The sequence below is a fragment of the Tetranychus urticae genome, chromosome 1, assembly GCF_039701765.1.
Source record: "Tetranychus urticae isolate SD_2017Ah chromosome 1, NJAU_TeUrti_SD_1.0, whole genome shotgun sequence".
Classification (NCBI taxonomy): Eukaryota; Metazoa; Arthropoda; class Arachnida; order Trombidiformes; family Tetranychidae; genus Tetranychus; species Tetranychus urticae.
The window spans coordinates 15020538-15036512 of NC_142958.1; the positions used below are offsets into that span (position 1 = coordinate 15020538).

The 15975-nt window shown below is 32.8% G+C and overlaps 5 protein-coding genes and 1 non-coding gene across 8 annotated transcripts; 5 read left to right on the top strand and 1 right to left on the bottom strand.

The window, feature by feature from the left end:
• Positions 1-164: 164 nt before the first annotated feature.
• On the top strand, positions 165-2775 carry LOC107367753 (heme A synthase COX15). Its single transcript, XM_015935507.3, has 6 exons — positions 165-339; positions 432-1068; positions 1140-1447; positions 1512-1698; positions 1830-2000; positions 2066-2775. The coding sequence occupies exons 2-6, from the start codon at positions 1012-1014 to the stop codon at positions 2555-2557; spliced, it is 1215 nt and encodes a 404-aa protein (XP_015790993.1). The 5' UTR covers positions 165-339; positions 432-1011; the 3' UTR covers positions 2558-2775.
• Positions 198-685, top strand: LOC107367754 (transcription initiation factor TFIID subunit 9). Its single transcript, XM_015935508.2, has 2 exons — positions 198-339; positions 432-685. Exons 1-2 carry the CDS (start codon positions 198-200, stop codon positions 683-685), a joined length of 396 nt encoding a protein of 131 aa, XP_015790994.1.
• On the bottom strand, positions 2739-3524 carry LOC107367755 (transcription initiation factor TFIID subunit 9B). Its single transcript, XM_015935509.3, has 2 exons — positions 3215-3524; positions 2739-3115 (listed from the first exon to the last, which is right to left on the bottom strand). Exons 1-2 carry the CDS (start codon positions 3354-3356, stop codon positions 2865-2867), a joined length of 393 nt encoding a protein of 130 aa, XP_015790995.1. The 5' UTR covers positions 3357-3524; the 3' UTR covers positions 2739-2864.
• A 630-nt stretch (positions 3525-4154) lies between these two features.
• On the top strand, positions 4155-4236 carry TRNAS-GCU (transfer RNA serine (anticodon GCU)). The gene has a single exon. It is a non-coding gene; the product is annotated as a tRNA-Ser (tRNA).
• Positions 4237-4815: 579 nt separating this feature from the next.
• On the top strand, positions 4816-7932 carry Cog4 (conserved oligomeric Golgi complex subunit 4). The gene is made up of 3 exons (XM_015935523.3): positions 4816-5663; positions 5731-7325; positions 7399-7932. Exons 1-3 carry the CDS (start codon positions 5225-5227, stop codon positions 7690-7692), a joined length of 2328 nt encoding a protein of 775 aa, XP_015791009.2. The 5' UTR covers positions 4816-5224; the 3' UTR covers positions 7693-7932.
• Positions 7933-8076: 144 nt separating this feature from the next.
• Positions 8077-15965, top strand: fra (neogenin protein frazzled). 3 transcript variants are annotated; one of them, XM_089266653.1, is made up of 3 exons: positions 8077-9666; positions 11518-11635; positions 14863-15965. In XM_089266653.1, exons 1-2 carry the CDS (start codon positions 8352-8354, stop codon positions 11607-11609), a joined length of 1407 nt encoding a protein of 468 aa, XP_089122779.1. In that variant the 5' UTR covers positions 8077-8351; the 3' UTR covers positions 11610-11635; positions 14863-15965. The 3 variants fall into 3 exon arrangements, with proteins under 3 accessions (XP_089122779.1, XP_015791000.2, XP_089122780.1); XM_015935514.3 differs by lacking the exon at positions 11518-11635; XM_089266654.1 differs by lacking the exons at positions 11518-11635; positions 14863-15965 and adding an exon at positions 12324-12442.
• Positions 15966-15975: the final 10 nt, after the last annotated feature.

Below are 15975 nucleotides of genomic sequence, written 5' to 3' on the forward strand. Positions count from 1 at the left end.
AAACACAACTAAAATATAAAATTGAATTTTGATTAATTAAAATTTAATTTTTAAGCTCACTAGATGGAGTCGCTAATGATCAAAGGATTTACAGCGGCATTTGGCGCACATAACTGTTGTATAAAAATTGGTGTCTTTTATGGTGATTATTTTAAATTGTTGTCTTTGTATGTTTCTTGATTCATTTTTTAAATAATATGCCTGTCGTCAAGAAAAAGTTGCCTAAAGACTCTGGAATCATCATTTCGTTGATGAAAGAAATAGGAATCACGGAATTTGAACTTAAAGCTGTCAATCAATTGTTGGAATTTGCTTATCGATATGTTACCGATATCTTAGGTTAGTATTTTATTTATTATTATGTCAAAGGTAACATCTGTGCGAAAACATTCTTATTGTTCTAATATTATCTGTTTCGGTTCCCTTAATAGAAGATGCCCGTTTATATTCAGTACATGCTGAAAAGTCAGTGGTAACTGTTGCTGACATCAAATTGGCTATCCAATCTAGATCAGAAAAAATGTCACCTGAGCTTCCACCACGAAATTTGCTTATGGATATCGCTTATGATATAAATAGTGAACCCATGCCATTAATCAGGCAAAATAATGGATTGCGTCTTCCACCTGAGCGCTTTAGTTTAATAACTGCTAATCAACGCAATAAAAGGCGGAGACATTACTAGAAGTGGAATCAAACACTTTTTAATTCTATGAGTATAGAGATTTTATGTGTTGAAACCAAAATGTTATTCAAAATCATAATTAGTTAAATTTTTACCATCATTAAGATCGATTATTGCTTATTAAATCAATTATTTTCCAACAAAAATCATTTTGCCTGCATGTCATAAGTTGAAAAATGCGCCCTGATATCAGCTGTTAAACCTTATATCTTAAATAGTCTGATGCAATGCAACGAGTTTAAAAAGTCATTATTTAAAATTTATATCTATAATTTGCTCCAATCCATTTTCATATCTGAAGCGATTGTAATTATTAAATTGTAACTATGTTGATAACTTCTCTCTTGGGATGCAGAAATACTTCATCCATGTTGAGATCAGGGGTAAGTTAATATTTGTCGATAAGTTTCTCCGTAATTGTTATTGTTTACAATTTTTGTTTCAACCATTATAGACCAGTGGTCTTGTTAGATCAAATTTCCTAAGGAATCGGATAATTAGCCGAAGATCAACCACAATCACTCCTCCTGCTGAACCTTATAGTAAGTTTATCGGACCCAGGGATCGGAAACGCGTGGGGAAATGGCTACTTTGTGTAGCAGGAGCTTCTTTCGGTACAGTTGTGATCGGTGGTATTACTCGTATTACTCGGTCTGGTTTATCGATGGTAGACTGGCATCCTTTCAGAGAATTTCCTCCGTTTACTAGAGCTAGATGGGAAGCAGAATTTGAAAAATACAAGCAATTTCCTGAATTCAAATTGTAAGATGAATACATAGTGATTTTTTCATTATCTTATGTTCAAATGCATTTCCATCTTTTTTAGGGAAAACCATGACATGACACTGGAGCAATTCAAAAAAATTTGGTGGGTTGAATACCTGCATCGTACCATGGGACGTGTTACTGGCTTGACCTTCGCAATTCCTTTCGGTTACTTTGTTTTAACCAGAACATTTCCTTTCCAATTAATGAAGAAATTGTATTGTATTGGTGGATTACTTCTTTGTCAGGTTTGTTTACCTAGTTTTGTTTCAGAACTAATCAAAATTAGATTTTAATAAACCCAATGAGAACACCCTAACATCATCAAGAATGATTCATAAAAACATTGTTTTATTTTCTTTACTTCAACATCTTTTAGGGTTATCTTGGCTGGTATATGGTTAAAAGTGGTCTTGAAGAAGAAACAGCCAAAAAGTACAGTCATCCACACGTTAGTCACTATCGACTGGCAGCTCATTTAGGAACAGCCTTCGTATTTTATTCTTTAGTCCTTTCAACTGCATTTGAACTTTTGCTGCCTCCTCAAATGGTAATATCAAGTTGCTAAATTAATAACCAGAATCTAATGATTTCTTTTAAACACTCGTCATTCAGGTCTCAATCACACCAAAACATTTATTATTTAGAAAGTGTTTAATTGGCTTGACTGGTTTAGTATTTGTCACGGCGATATCAGGAGCATTTGTTGCTGGTCTGGAAGCTGGTTTAGTCTACAATTCATGGCCTAAAATGGCTGATAGATGGATTCCAACAGATATCAATACTAAATATCCATGGTACAAAAATGTCACAGAAAATCCAACAACTGCCCAATTCGATCATCGTCTTCTAGCTCATACGGTTGTCCTTAGTGTCCTCGCACTTTGGCTGTATTCTCGTCGACTTAATTTACCTCCTCGATCCCGACTTGCTATGAATATCTTTCTCGGAGCTGCTGCTGCACAAACAACTTTAGGAATTGTGACGTTACTCACTTATGTCCCTAAACCTTTAGCATCTTTACATCAAGCTGGTGCTCTAGGTTTACTTTCCTCTGCTATTTGGGCAACTCATGAGTCAAAGCTTTTTAGATTAATCCCTAAATAATTGTTAAGATTCCCTCAGTGCAACTCTTTCAGATAAGTTTTCGAATCATCATCACATATTTATTAATTATAGAAGTATTCTGTTTTATATTGCGCGACTCGATCATTTTATATTGATACGAGTAAATTTAATTGAAACAGATATTGATGATAGACACATGGAATGATAATGAATGATTAAATTTACGAAAAACATTATGAATTTAATGTAAATATCAAGTGAAGACTGGTACATTTATGTCCATCTATTATAATTGTCATTTATAAATATCTCATCACCAATTTAATGGTAATTGGTCATTTTTCCTTCAGAATTTCCTCTTTTTAGAATGATAATTACAGGAGATCAAACTATAACGGTCAGGTGGGAGACAGGGACCAACAATTGATCTAATTGGGGGTAAAGGTTGATTATTCCGAGTTCGGGCTATTTCCATGAGAAAATCTTGAGGAGGTGGCAGTGTTAACATCTTCTCCGATTGCGATTGTATAGCCATTTTAACATCATCGACAGTGATCGTCTTCTTATCCGCATACTGTGAATATATACGAGCATCCTCTATGATAATCAACAAAAATACAAATAAAAGCTTAGATTAGAATGTCATCCAAAAATTGTCGCCATTACAATAACTAGAAAAAATAAATTAATACAAACCTAGAACAGTAGTAACATATCGATAGGTAAATTCCAACAATTGGTTGACAACTTTTGGCTCATATTCGTTGATTCCCATCTCTTTCAAAATCGAGGTAATGACACCAAAATCTCTTGGTGAGGATTCTTTTTCCTGGGCCATAGTTGAAGACGATTCACTTGAATAGTAATAAATATAATGGTAATAAAACACCAGTTAAAGAGACCAATAATAAAAGAATCAACTATAAGTGTAGATTCAATTTGTAAACACAAATTCAATTGAAATTTCACAGAAGAAAAATAAACAAAAGTAACTTTCAAAACCTCAGATTGACTATAACCAACCAGCTGAGAAGCGTGTTTACATTTTATTTTCATTTTAAGGGGTGTGGGCCGCAGTGGCTCCACTGTTCGCTTGCGCACGAACTACAAATGTGTATTGTGTATCACATATTCAAATTACAAGCATATGCTTGTTTACAATATTCAGTAAGAGAGGAATGACAGAAGAGAGAAAGAGAGGAGAAACCGGACCGAGAGAGACTCGAACCCGGGATTACATGCTTGATAGGCAGACGCCCTATCCATAGGGCTATACAACATACTAGCAATCACGCATGTCAATACAGCGGCGATAAGCTCTTTAGCATCTAAATGTTAGGATTAAATAAATTAAGTAAAAACGCTAACAGTAATGAAAATAATCGTTTTAACGCTAATTTTCACAAATCTCCGAAAAGTAAACATCGTTCCTGCTTAACTTTAAATCCTCTTAAATTTGCATAGACAAAAGTGGAATGTTTAATCTTTAGTTGACTACTTAAAACACCAAGACCAATCATTACAATATATAATCCGGTTAATGATCCAAGTTGACACAATTTAGATTAAAATTGCCATTGTTACATAAATTATTATTTACGTTGCGTCTTTTTAATCTAATTAATTTTACTCGACAGATCAGGTGGCCGAGTGGTTAAGGCGTTGGACTGCTAATCCAATGGGCTCTGCCCGCGTGGGTTCGAATCCCATCCTGATCGAAACTCTTTTTAAATTTTTCTCTTTAAATCGCAACTAATTTCAATGTTCAATTCATGTTACATGAACTTGCATCAATTATTCACTTGACCCTTTTGTTCCTTTGACTAACTTATTAGAATCAATTTTGCTTCAATTCTGTTATTCATTCAGTTGTCGGTTTATTATTGAATAAAGAATTATTTTTTTTAATCTTTCATTGTATCTTTTTTATGGTTATCAATTTAAACCATTTCGGTAAATTTACTCTTGATTCAGTGGATTTTTGATTTTTAACAGTTTGAAGACAAAATTGATTCAAGTTTTTCATACTGACTCATGTTTAGAGAAATTTATCTTTTTTCTAGCTTAAGAAAAGGATTACAAGTTTAGTTGTCGGTCATTTTCCTGTTGCTTCCGATTTCCATGTCCTGTCTTGTTAAATTTTTTCAAATTACAATTTTAATTGATTGTTCGTCGATCAATTTTTGGATGTTGAAAGCTTTTCAACAAAAGGATGATGATGATTAATCTTGCAACGCCATCTGTTAAGGAAAGATTTTTTCTCATTTTTTGATGTTAATGTTGCTTGTTAGCCTTTTTTGTTTACAGTTTTTATTATTTGTTGATGGTGAGCTAGATTACCGGTTTTGGTCGCTATTTTTTTGTTTTTGTGGTTTTTAGAAAAAGCACCGTACAGTCGAAAAATCTTGACTTTAAGTTTGATGCCAAGAATGGTCTAACTCATATTTATTTGGTTTTGCACTCTTTTGCTTCATCTTCATATGGTATCGTTGATGATTCCCAATTTTTCACTGTTGGCATGTGGTAACATTCTTGATTGGATCTTCAAGCTTATATAATCTTTTCTTTTAAATCTATTGTTTATATCTGTTGAACTTCCATGTCTTGGAATATGGTGTGGTATCTGTAGCTTAATTAGTGTTGACTTATTCTGGATATCGTTTTATCTTTGACTGTCAAAAATATTTTTAAATCAAATTCATCATTATGGCCGATCTTTCGAAGATGGAATCTATTATTGATGCTTACCGTCTAGTTTGTGATGAAGAACGTTCCCTTGAAGCAGACATAAAGAAAATGCTAGAAAATGATGTCAAATTTACTGAAGAGATGAAAAATATCTGTAGAAGGATGCCCAATTTTCAAATGTTACCCAGTGATGCCAAACAACTGTCAAACAACATTCATTTTACCTCTAATCGGGCTTCTGATGTAAGCTTTAAAATCAAACAATTGGATTCTGTTAAAACCAGAGTAAGCCAGTGTTTGCAACGAGTTGGTGATATTTTAGATTTGAAGTATTGTACTCAAAATATTGAGGAAGCCTTAAATAATGAAGATTACGAAGTAGCTGCTGCAAATATTCACAGGTTTTTATCCATTGATGAATCGGCTATTCGCAACTCAGCTAATGGTGCTATAAATGGTGAGTAAATCTGTCAATCATTTCCATGTTTGATTATAATTTTAATAGATGTTTTTTTATATTTTAGGTCAAGTTCTTGGAGGGTCTTCATTGGAAGAGGCATTTATAAAGCTTCATGAAGCCGAAGATAAATTGAAAACATTAGTTATGCGTAAATTTGACGAAGCAGTTGTAGAAAAAGATGTGGCAAGTGTTGAACGTTTCTTCAAAATTTTCCCACTGCTTAAACAGAAAGATGATGGCTTAAGGAAATTTTCTAACTATCTATGTCAACAATTGAGTCAACCTAACGCAACTGAGTCAAAGTCAGCTGGTCTGAGCGAAGTTAGTGATCATATTGGACAACTCACCAATCTCTTTGAAAGTATTGCTAAGATGATTGACGTCCATACTCCTCTTTTTGAGACTTATTACGGACCTGGTAACATAATCTATTGTGTTGAAGTGTTACAAAGAGAATGTGATCGTCAAACTAAGAAAATTTTGGAAGATTTTGTGGCTAAAAAAAATCTATCCGGTGTTGTATCTTCAGTTCAGAAATCAAGTAAATCCACTGCAACTGCCAATTCTATTAACAAAGTTGACCCAAGGGAAATTGTTGGTCTTTTAAATGATCTAATGAAGATTAATTCTAGAAGTGAAACATATTTCAAGTTTATCAGAGAAAGGACCAAAAAAGACATTGACTCTTCCATTAATGAAGACGATGATAACCTATCTGTTGAAGAAAAACTGAAAAAGGTTGATAGTCTAATCCGTAATTGTACTCTAAGCCACATGATACAAGAACTTAATGGAGCTTATGTTTTACTTGAAGAATATTTTGCTCGTGAATCGTGTCTTAAAGCAATCCAAGGAGATGATATCGAAACAAGTGCAACTCCAACCTTAACTCCAGGATCTTTAACATCAAGCATGCTAGATGATGTATTTTTCATCGTTAAACAATCAATAACACGAGCATTAACTAGTGGTAATCTTGACGTTCTTTGTGCAACCATCAATCATACAGTTAATATTCTGGAATCAGCATTTTGTGATTCACTCTCTGAAAGAGTTAAGCATGGATTCCCTAATATTGGATCGATTAGTGGAGCTCTTGGTTCACTTGATTTAAGTCAAGCTTATAACGCATTGCAAACTGGTCGTTATCTTCAAACATATGGGGACATAGAAAAGGCCAAAATTGTCTTTTTATGTTCATTAAATAATTTGGACACGGCATGTGACTATATCAAAAGTTTAAAAACAACGATTAAAGATCAAGTGGTGAAATCATCAATTATTGTAGAGAAACCTGTTCAAAAGGATAAACTTGAAAGTTGTTTAAATGATTTATTTGGCCTTATCGCCAGATTTCAATCGCTCATTAATTCTGGCTGTCAGCAAATTTTTGCCAGTCTGATCAAGGGTAGAATCAAATCATGGCTTGATTCATTTAGTAGTGAGTCACAGCTACTATCAGAGGATGATGTGATGAAATATGAAATAACTGATGGGCTAAGACCTTACACGCAAACCTTAATGATTAATTTGGACTCTATTCTCAAAAGCATGAAAACAATGCTTACAAGCAATAATTATAAAAATCTTATTAATATAACATCAACTGAGTTATCACAAAGGCTTGAGACAGTAGTTCTCAAATGCACTTTTAATAAGGTAAGTTAAATCAAGTAGATCAATCATATTTCAATTTACTAATTATAATATCTTCTCTTTCTTATTCACTTAGCTCGGTGGATATCAATTGGATCGGGAAATTAGAGCAATAATCAACTATATATCATCTGTCACCAATTGGCCTATCCGAGATAAATTTTCACGCCTTAAGCAGATTGCAATTGTTTTAAATTTTGAATCAATTACTGATGTTCTTGATTATTTCAATTTGAATGCCGATGGCTCGCGAAACAATTCCTCACCAAGTAATATGGTTACTTTATGGTTAACACCCAATGAAGTACGGCAAATTTTAAAACTGCGAGTCGATTTTGCATCAGAAGACATTCGTAAAATTAAATTGTAATTTAAATGAAACCAATATAGATTTGTGTAAAAATTTTTGATCGATTTTTCTAAAAAATTTAATTATCTTTTTGGATAACTTTATTGTCATAAAATCGAGGTTTCAATTTGTTCAAATATTCTCGTTTGTTTTGAATTCTTCTTGTTTGTATTGATTTTGATTGGTTTTTTTAGTTGAAATAGTTTAATGGGATCGATCCCAATCACGGTTCAATAAAATTTCAATATTTATTCATGTAAACAACTTGAATCATTCAACTTATTCCCGAATTGAAATGGAAATTTTCTAGTAAATTTGAGAGGCAAAGCTCCATCTAATGGAAAATTATGTAAGCATGGGCTCTCTCCCTTTTTCTTTCTCTCAATCTCTCACTCAGTTATCATTTCTGTCATCTTTGAATACTTTGAAATCAAAATGAACCGAGAACTACCATGATAACCATGAATCTTGTTTCTATATGCTAAGTTTAATTTATTCAGCAGGGAAACCAACATTTAGTTTTTCTATTCATTCAATGGATTACAAATTGGTGGATAAGTTTACTTGATGTTGTATATTTATATTTTGCCTTTACAATTTTGTGCTTTACTGTGAGCGTGTTGCTTTGTGCCTCCCTTTGTATATTGGAAAAGAGCATCAATACATGAATTGGAAGGAACATGCTTTTGTTCATTTTGCAGATTTACTTAGTGCTCATTGTTTGTCCCAGTAACGGTTTATCCGAGGATTTAGATTTGCTTCCTCGCAATGTAACTATCATACCTGAAAGTTCAACACGATTATTGATCAAATGGGAACCTCCTATTTTAACTGATCCCTCGATTACCCAATTAACAGGGTACAAGATTAAATATCATATCAAAAATTCTGCCGCCTCTTCGGGTAGTGATACTAAGAAAATTGAAACAGTGACTGTGGACAGTGCTAGAAGAGAATACCAATTGTCTGATCTCAAAAAGGGTACTCAGTACAGTGTTAAAATTTCTGCTTTAGATAGCTCAAATGATACCCTAGGATGGACTGATTGGATTCATGGTGAAACATTGGAAAATGATCTCGATGAAAGTCGTGTTCCTGAAGCTCCCAGTAAAATCAGATTGGAAGCTACTTTAACTACTATTTCAATTAGCTGGCAACCACCAAAAGATACATCAGTAGCAATTAAGGGATACATTGTTGGCTGGGGAACTCCGGTTCCAAATGATTACACTGAAGTTCTTAATGCTAATCAAAGGTTTCATCAGTTAACTGGATTGAAGCCAACCAATGAATATGTTATCAGTGTTCGAGCTTTTAATGACAGAGGTGACGGTCCTCCTATCTATGAATCTATTTGGACTCGTGCCCCATCAACACCAGAGCCTAAAACAGCCCTTTTACCTCCTGTTGGCCTTAGAGTAGATGTTATTTCACCTACATCGGCCATCCTTCACTGGACAGATACAACTCTTAACCCTCGAAGTCTTCCCGACAATCGATTCTACACCATCCGATATTCATCCAACTTTCAATCTCTTAATCCTAAATATAAATATCTCAACACAACTAAAACAAGTTTACTCATAGAAGAATTAAAGCCTTACACTCAATACGAATTTGCGGTTAAAGTAACCAAAGGTCGTCGAGAGACAACATGGAGTATGAGTGCAGTTAACACAACACTAGAATCTCGACCTACCTCACGTCCGGAAGATTTAACGATTACTCCATCTGAAGAGGATTCAGGGATCATTAAACTTGACTGGCAGCCTCCGCGTCAACCTAACGGACTCATTATTGGTTATGTTATTTTATATACAACCGATAAAGATGCACCAGATAAAGACTGGGCAGCTCAGCCTGTCGTGGGCGGTAAATTATCTACAACTTTAGAGAACCTTCTTCCTGATACTATTTATTATTTCAAAATTCAAGTTCGTAACAAAAAGGGCTACGGTCCTCTCTCAGACCCGGTGATGTTCCGTACCTTACCAGGTAAGCTATTAGCTTAACAAAACGCTGATAAATAATTCAAAGTTACATTGGAAGGCTTCCAAACTAAGGTTGGATTTGTAGTATTATTGTTAATCAATCAGAATAATATCATATTTACATACTTATGGAATAACAGATGACTTGGGGCTTGTCCAGAAGCATTCCATATTGAAGTTGATAATTTGACAAAACAAAAGAACCATCAGCTTGAGATAATTTCCCTGGAGGAAGAAAGAAATGAACAAAATACCGCAATTTCATCAGATTTTCAATTATTTTGAGAATTGTGCAATTCAAGTAGTTTCAGTGTTAATCTTTACAGTTATGAAAAAAAAGTACAACTGGTTTAAGGGTTTAATTTGAAACGAAGAATTTCATGAATTTTTCAATTAACTGTCTTCATCTTTTTGTTGGTGTTTATTTGAAGGTTTAAGTGTTGAATATGATATAACTCTGATTTGTGAACAATTTCAAATGCTTCCAAATTTTCCAACTTCAAATCGGAAGCCGTCCAATGTAATTCAATCAAGATAAAAGCGCATAAAGAGAAAGATTGAGATAAAATTTACACAACCAATGTTCAGGTACAAAGTAATTTAAACATTTTATTACCCATCAGTGCTGTTTCCTTAACAAAGTGGGCTATATTTATCTTGATTCCGCCATGAATACCGATGAAAGTTGATTACAAATCTTGACAGTGCAAACAACCCTATTTTTCATTTAAAGATGGTTGAGTTGAAATTTGTTGCTAATCTTCAATTATATGGCAAAGCAAAAAAACAAATATACATTTAAAAGTCACTAATGAAAAAAACTAGTCTTGTACTGATCTTAACCAGCTTCCTGAATAACTTCTTGAAGCCAGGTTAGTTTTTGATTTTTTTCAATGTTCTTTGCCTTCTTTATCACTTTACAAATGAAAATTCATGAGAAGTAAATACAGAAATAATCAATTTTCACTATCAATCTTCAGCTAGTTAACTAGAAATTAAATTTATCATGTGAAATGCATCTGGTTTTGAAGACATTAAATACCCCTTACAAACAGAGCGATACAGATGAAGATATGTTAGTAAACAACATGAAAAAAGGATATCCATTAGATAGTATTGGATAACAAAAATAGAGCAGTAACAATGTAACCCACAAATTTGGAAGCAACAAAGGCAGTTAGTCCAGGTAATGTAATAGCTGTGACAATCTCACTTGGGATAGGAATAGGAACCTTTTAAGCAAGGTTAGCCTGAGAAAGAACAGCAAAAAAAGATGAAACAAAAGGAAACATCAGCAGACCTAAAAAACAAAAATACCTTTTCATAAATGAATATTTTTTGGTACAAAAAATAACTATGTTTATATATGGATGAAATTGGTTGGCAAAAATTATTTTGGTCTATCAACATTCCTTTCATACTGAGCCTTGCCTGTGAAAATGAGAGACCAAGAGACATCTCATAATTTGCCTATTTCACCCTCAAACAGTCAATCAAATTTGATAGCTTGAAGGGTGGTGGATCGGAAGGGAAGCACAAAAGAGGGTGTACAGAGTGGGAGGGCGAATAGGTGAAATACTAGACTTAATCGAAGCAACTATTGGAGTGTAAAAAGAAATGAAAACTGAGAGAGTGAACACAAAAAAAACTATGTTATTATATCTTCTATCATCATTACAATTTTATCTTCTCTTTCTCATCTCTCTGTGTCTTCGCCATGTTTTCCCATTGATGCGCATTATCTGAGTTTTTAACCGTGATGAGAATTTTCAAGTCTCATATTTTTACTCGACTTTACTTCTGCTCTTCTTATTTCATTTCGTCTCTTTTTGTATTTCATTCATTGAGGAAAAAGTTATCACCAGGAACAAAAAAAGATGGTTAAACGTAAAAGCAATGAGGCCAAATTATAATGAAAAGACTAGGAAAAGAAGGCAAAGAAAATGAAAAAGAAGAAGAAGAAACGAAAAAAGGTAAAGAAGATGGAAAAGAAGGCGAAGAGAAATGAAGAAAAGAGTGAATTAATTTGACAATCAGTGACAAAATTTAGCTTTTTGTTAACCTTTTAACTTGCGAAGCAACAAAATGAAGATTTCTTGACTCCAATCAGACTGAACATTAACAGCAACAAAAGGCAAAGTTAAATCAACAACAAGAAAAAAATGTAATATTAAAAGCCATTATAACTGTAGGGGTCCAGTTGGGTTTTGGGTATTCACTTTTGCATATACATTTAGGTACATTTATGAGGTACAACGAAAACAGTTAACCGTCTCGAGAAATGTTAGTCAACAAAAAAGATGTCAAAAAATGAGGAAAAAATTTCAACAATTTTAAGTCTTTTCTTTCAATTTTACACTTTCTGTTTATCTGTTTACTGCCTTCATATTGAACCTTTTTTTGTGGTTTTCTGGTAATGTCAGAATACTCTTTGACTTTCCTTGACTTTTCAAGCTTATTTTTCATCTTTTGCCATCTTTTTTCATCTCTTTTTTTCTCCTTTCTTTCTTTTTGCCTCAAGATTTATGATTATCAAGACAGTGCTCAACATTAACCATATATTTTACCAATATTTATATGAAATGCATTTATTCTCCTTTTTTTCTGCTCTTCTTTACCAATTTTTTTACTCATCTTTTCCATCTTATCCCATCTTTGTAGGCTTGGTCACTTGTAAAGTCACTTTGATGGCTGAGCTTTTTTTTGTTCAACTTAAATTCACCAATAGACCATAACCAGATCCCTCAATATTGTGTATATAATACAGATGATAATGATGATATTACCTGAATTACTTTTAAATTGAGGTTGCATTTAAAGTAGACCATTACTTATCTGTAAATGTACCCTTCCTTTTTTTACCTTAGCTTCTCCTATCATCTTTCATCTCTGGACAAACCCAGAATTTGTCCATGAAAGATGAGTACAGCTTTTTGACTCAACTTATCCCTCTATTCCCATTATCCTCATCATTTTATGATTTTATTAATAACCAACTAGACAATTCCAATGATTCAGCAAGTCATGATATTCACCAACAACAAAGGCCAAACTGGTGAAAAGCAGAGAAACCAAAATACTTCTAAAGGTGTGCAAAATTTCATTGTAAGATGATGATGATGATGATGATGTAAAGATGGTGTTGATGATGAAGGCATCTTTTACTTTTGTTTCAATCAACATTTCGCACAACTTGCAAGAAAAAAAACTGTTGTTACATTATCATGTTTGAAGGGCCAAATGTTTACTTGTTTGTTTGCTTAGCTGCCAAAAAAGCTGAAGGTGAAACATTAAATATTATGTTAAACTTTCAACTTTCAATTGATGATGATTAACACCTTTTGTTGTAGGAAAAAAAACATGTTCACTCTTAACCTAGTCGTTACCTTTGTTCAACACCAAGAAGCTCAATATTTCAATATATTACATTATCTATCCATGACAATCATCATTTGGCATTGATAATGATGACAACTTTGACTTTTCCCTTCCTTTTAGCTTCAAACATTGAATGTAATTTCAACTGTATAACACAAATGCGCAAAGGGCTGTCAAAAACTGCTTTCATTTACCCTCTTCTCATCTCTTCTCATCTCTTTCAATCTTCTTTTTCCTCTTCTTTTTATTGATATTTACCAACTTTCACTCTCCTTTACCTCTTCACCTTTCATCTTTCACTTTTGTCCCTCTCCAACTGCAACACCAACAAATAATATTGAACAAAATCTTACAGTTGATAACAATCATTTTAATAACTTCACTTTCACAAAGGCAGTTCAATTTACATGAAAATTTTATTTCACTCCAAAGCATTGCCATTACTATCAACATTAATTTTATCAAGACATTATCATAACTGTTATGATTTAACTTTTCAACTCTCCCTGTTTTCATCTCCTATTTCAATGGTACTTTATTAACTAAACTTAAACCGTATTCTGTGTTAATTGTAAACTCATTTTTTAAACTTAATTTTTTTCAACTTACCCAATTGCTCCTTAACTTTAACCTAACTACATCTTTTTACATTTTTCTGGTTAATGATTATGAGGATAATGATGATGGTAATGGTGATAATAACAATAATAATAATGATGATGTGGTGAAATTTATTTAAAGATATATACACATTCATGTATACATTGGGACATTTACAGTTGCTATGTATAAATTGTAAGGATAAATTTATTCATTGTAACTTCAGAATCTCAACTTTACACCAAATTTACCAAATCCAAGTGTTTCTTTTTATATCGTCAATACTCATCCATAATGATCATCGATATTTTGATATGTTGAAGGCTCACATGTATATGAGACAAGAAACATCTTCTGTTACTTCATCTAATAATAATGCAAAACATTGACTTTCCTCCTGCAACATTCATCCCGGAAGTTTTATCCTAATTTCATCTTCTCTCATCATTATTAAATATTGATGTTTATGCCCTGGGTCAATAAGATAATCTTAGATTGGTTCCTATGTAATAGCTTTTACCATCTTTGACTCATTGTCCCAGTTTAGATCAATATTCAATTCTGGTTAGTTATTGCTTAGTCTCAATTTTTGTCGCATTTTTCTGGTTCCTTTTATTTTTCCATGTCATATTAATTGAGAGAGAGAGAAACTGAGTTTATCTCGCAACCAAATCTAACATCGGAAACTGTCAGCTAATTTCAATTAACTTTTTTTCCCTCTGAATACTTTCAATTCCCAAATCTGTCTATCTCCATATTAGAGCCTTTTACCAGTCCTCTGTTCAATCAATCTATTAGTTTAACATCATCTTAATGGCTTAATGAAATGTTTTGCCAAAATCTTTTCTCTTTTTTGTTTCGGTTTGACAAAATTTTTCCCTAATTAACGTTTTTTTTGCTGCTCTTCTCGTTGTTCCTAAATGAATTGCTTATCCTCTAAACTGCTCAATTTTCAGCTAAACAAATTGATCTTTCAATTGATTAGTCTTTCTGCCCTTTACAGGGCAATTAATCTTTGCAACCTTAAATTTGCAACAATTAATCAAAATTAACTATTTTCAGATCTTTCTCTTTGCGCTTTGTTTTGCTTTGATTTTTTACTTGAACGCTAATTAATCTTGATTATTTTATTATTTTACGTTTTTATTTAACCATTTCCATTACCTATTTTCATTGTCTATTAATATTTATTGCTTTTTCTGCTCTTCTTTTCCCATTACAGTTTCCAAATTGAAATCATCTCATTCAATGATCTTTTTAATTTCATCTATTTCTGGAGCTGTTTTGCTGTTGATAATTGCTGTCAGCATTTTGGTTATCAAATCTTGTCGTCAAAATAGACATCGAAATGATAATTCATCGCGAAAGCATAATGGTTATATTGCTGCAGCCACAAGTCCAGTTGGCGGTAAAAACAAGTCAAATATTGAACTCAAACCACCCGACCTTTGGATCCGTCATAATGATCAAATTGAAGTATTCTGGTGATTCTCATATTGCCATTAATATTGATTATTTGATCAAACGATGAAAAGTGTAATTATCTAAAGTCATAAAACCTGTAAACTTGATGGCATCGTTTCAATTACATCGTAAAATTGTCTCCATCAATATCTCATCGCAACAATTACCATCTTCATCTTCATCGCTATCGCCATTATAAATCATGTTTATCCAGTTTATTTGGATGCAACAAAAGGTGTTCATGTAAATATTTTTTAATTGTAATCTCAACTCCAAAGTCAATTGGATCTCTTTGCTGATGAATGGCGCCAACTCATGAAACTGTCATATCAAAGACAAACCTTTTTTTTTAATTGCATAAAAGACTGTTTTTTTATTGTCTCATCTTTAGACAACACCTTGTCTATTGGTTTCACCTTGCTCATCAAATTGATTAATCAAATGCATTTTGTCGCACACTTCGCACAACAATTGGAAGTTACAGACCAAGATCAAAAATTTTAATAGACTTTCTCACAGTATCCTTTCGTATTATTTAACTGTATAATGTTACTATGGATTCAACGGACAAAAGAGGAAACTTGTCAATTTTTATTGTCAAACTTAGAGCTTTTTAACTATCCTAAATGATTGTACAAATCACCCGGTTAATTGTGAGATGATCAACTTCAACAGAAATCAACTAAACTTCAATTAGCTCAATTTGAGTGTTTGCATTATTGAATATATTATATAAATTTAGTATGTCATCAATATTGATTTATGCAAAAACCCAATACTGTATATTTACTTGTATATATTTAATTGAAATACATTTATACATAAATTATATTATATCTAATAATGGTATATGCAAACAAAGAGTTGATAA

Coding starts and splice junctions, on each gene's coding strand:
- fra (XM_015935514.3), top strand. CDS start 8,352: ATGCTTTTGTTCATTTTGCAGATTTACTTAGTGCTCATTGTTTGTCCC. Junction 9,667..14,862: donor GATGTTCCGTACCTTACCAG/GTAAGCTATTAG, acceptor TTCCCATTACAG/TTTCCAAATTGAAATCATCT.
- LOC107367753 (XM_015935507.3), top strand. CDS start 1,012: ATGTTGATAACTTCTCTCTTGGGATGCAGAAATACTTCATCCATGTTG. Junction 1,069..1,139: donor CATCCATGTTGAGATCAGGG/GTAAGTTAATAT, acceptor CAACCATTATAG/ACCAGTGGTCTTGTTAGATC. Junction 1,448..1,511: donor CAATTTCCTGAATTCAAATT/GTAAGATGAATA, acceptor CATCTTTTTTAG/GGAAAACCATGACATGACAC.
- LOC107367755 (XM_015935509.3), bottom strand. CDS start 3,356: ATGGCCCAGGAAAAAGAATCCTCACCAAGAGATTTTGGTGTCATTACC. Junction 3,116..3,214: donor ATATGTTACTACTGTTCTAG/GTTTGTATTAAT, acceptor TGATTATCATAG/AGGATGCTCGTATATATTCA.
- Cog4 (XM_015935523.3), top strand. CDS start 5,225: ATGGCCGATCTTTCGAAGATGGAATCTATTATTGATGCTTACCGTCTA. Junction 5,664..5,730: donor AGCTAATGGTGCTATAAATG/GTGAGTAAATCT, acceptor TTTATATTTTAG/GTCAAGTTCTTGGAGGGTCT. Junction 7,326..7,398: donor TCAAATGCACTTTTAATAAG/GTAAGTTAAATC, acceptor TTATTCACTTAG/CTCGGTGGATATCAATTGGA.
- LOC107367754 (XM_015935508.2), top strand. CDS start 198: ATGCCTGTCGTCAAGAAAAAGTTGCCTAAAGACTCTGGAATCATCATT. Junction 340..431: donor ATATGTTACCGATATCTTAG/GTTAGTATTTTA, acceptor TTCCCTTAATAG/AAGATGCCCGTTTATATTCA.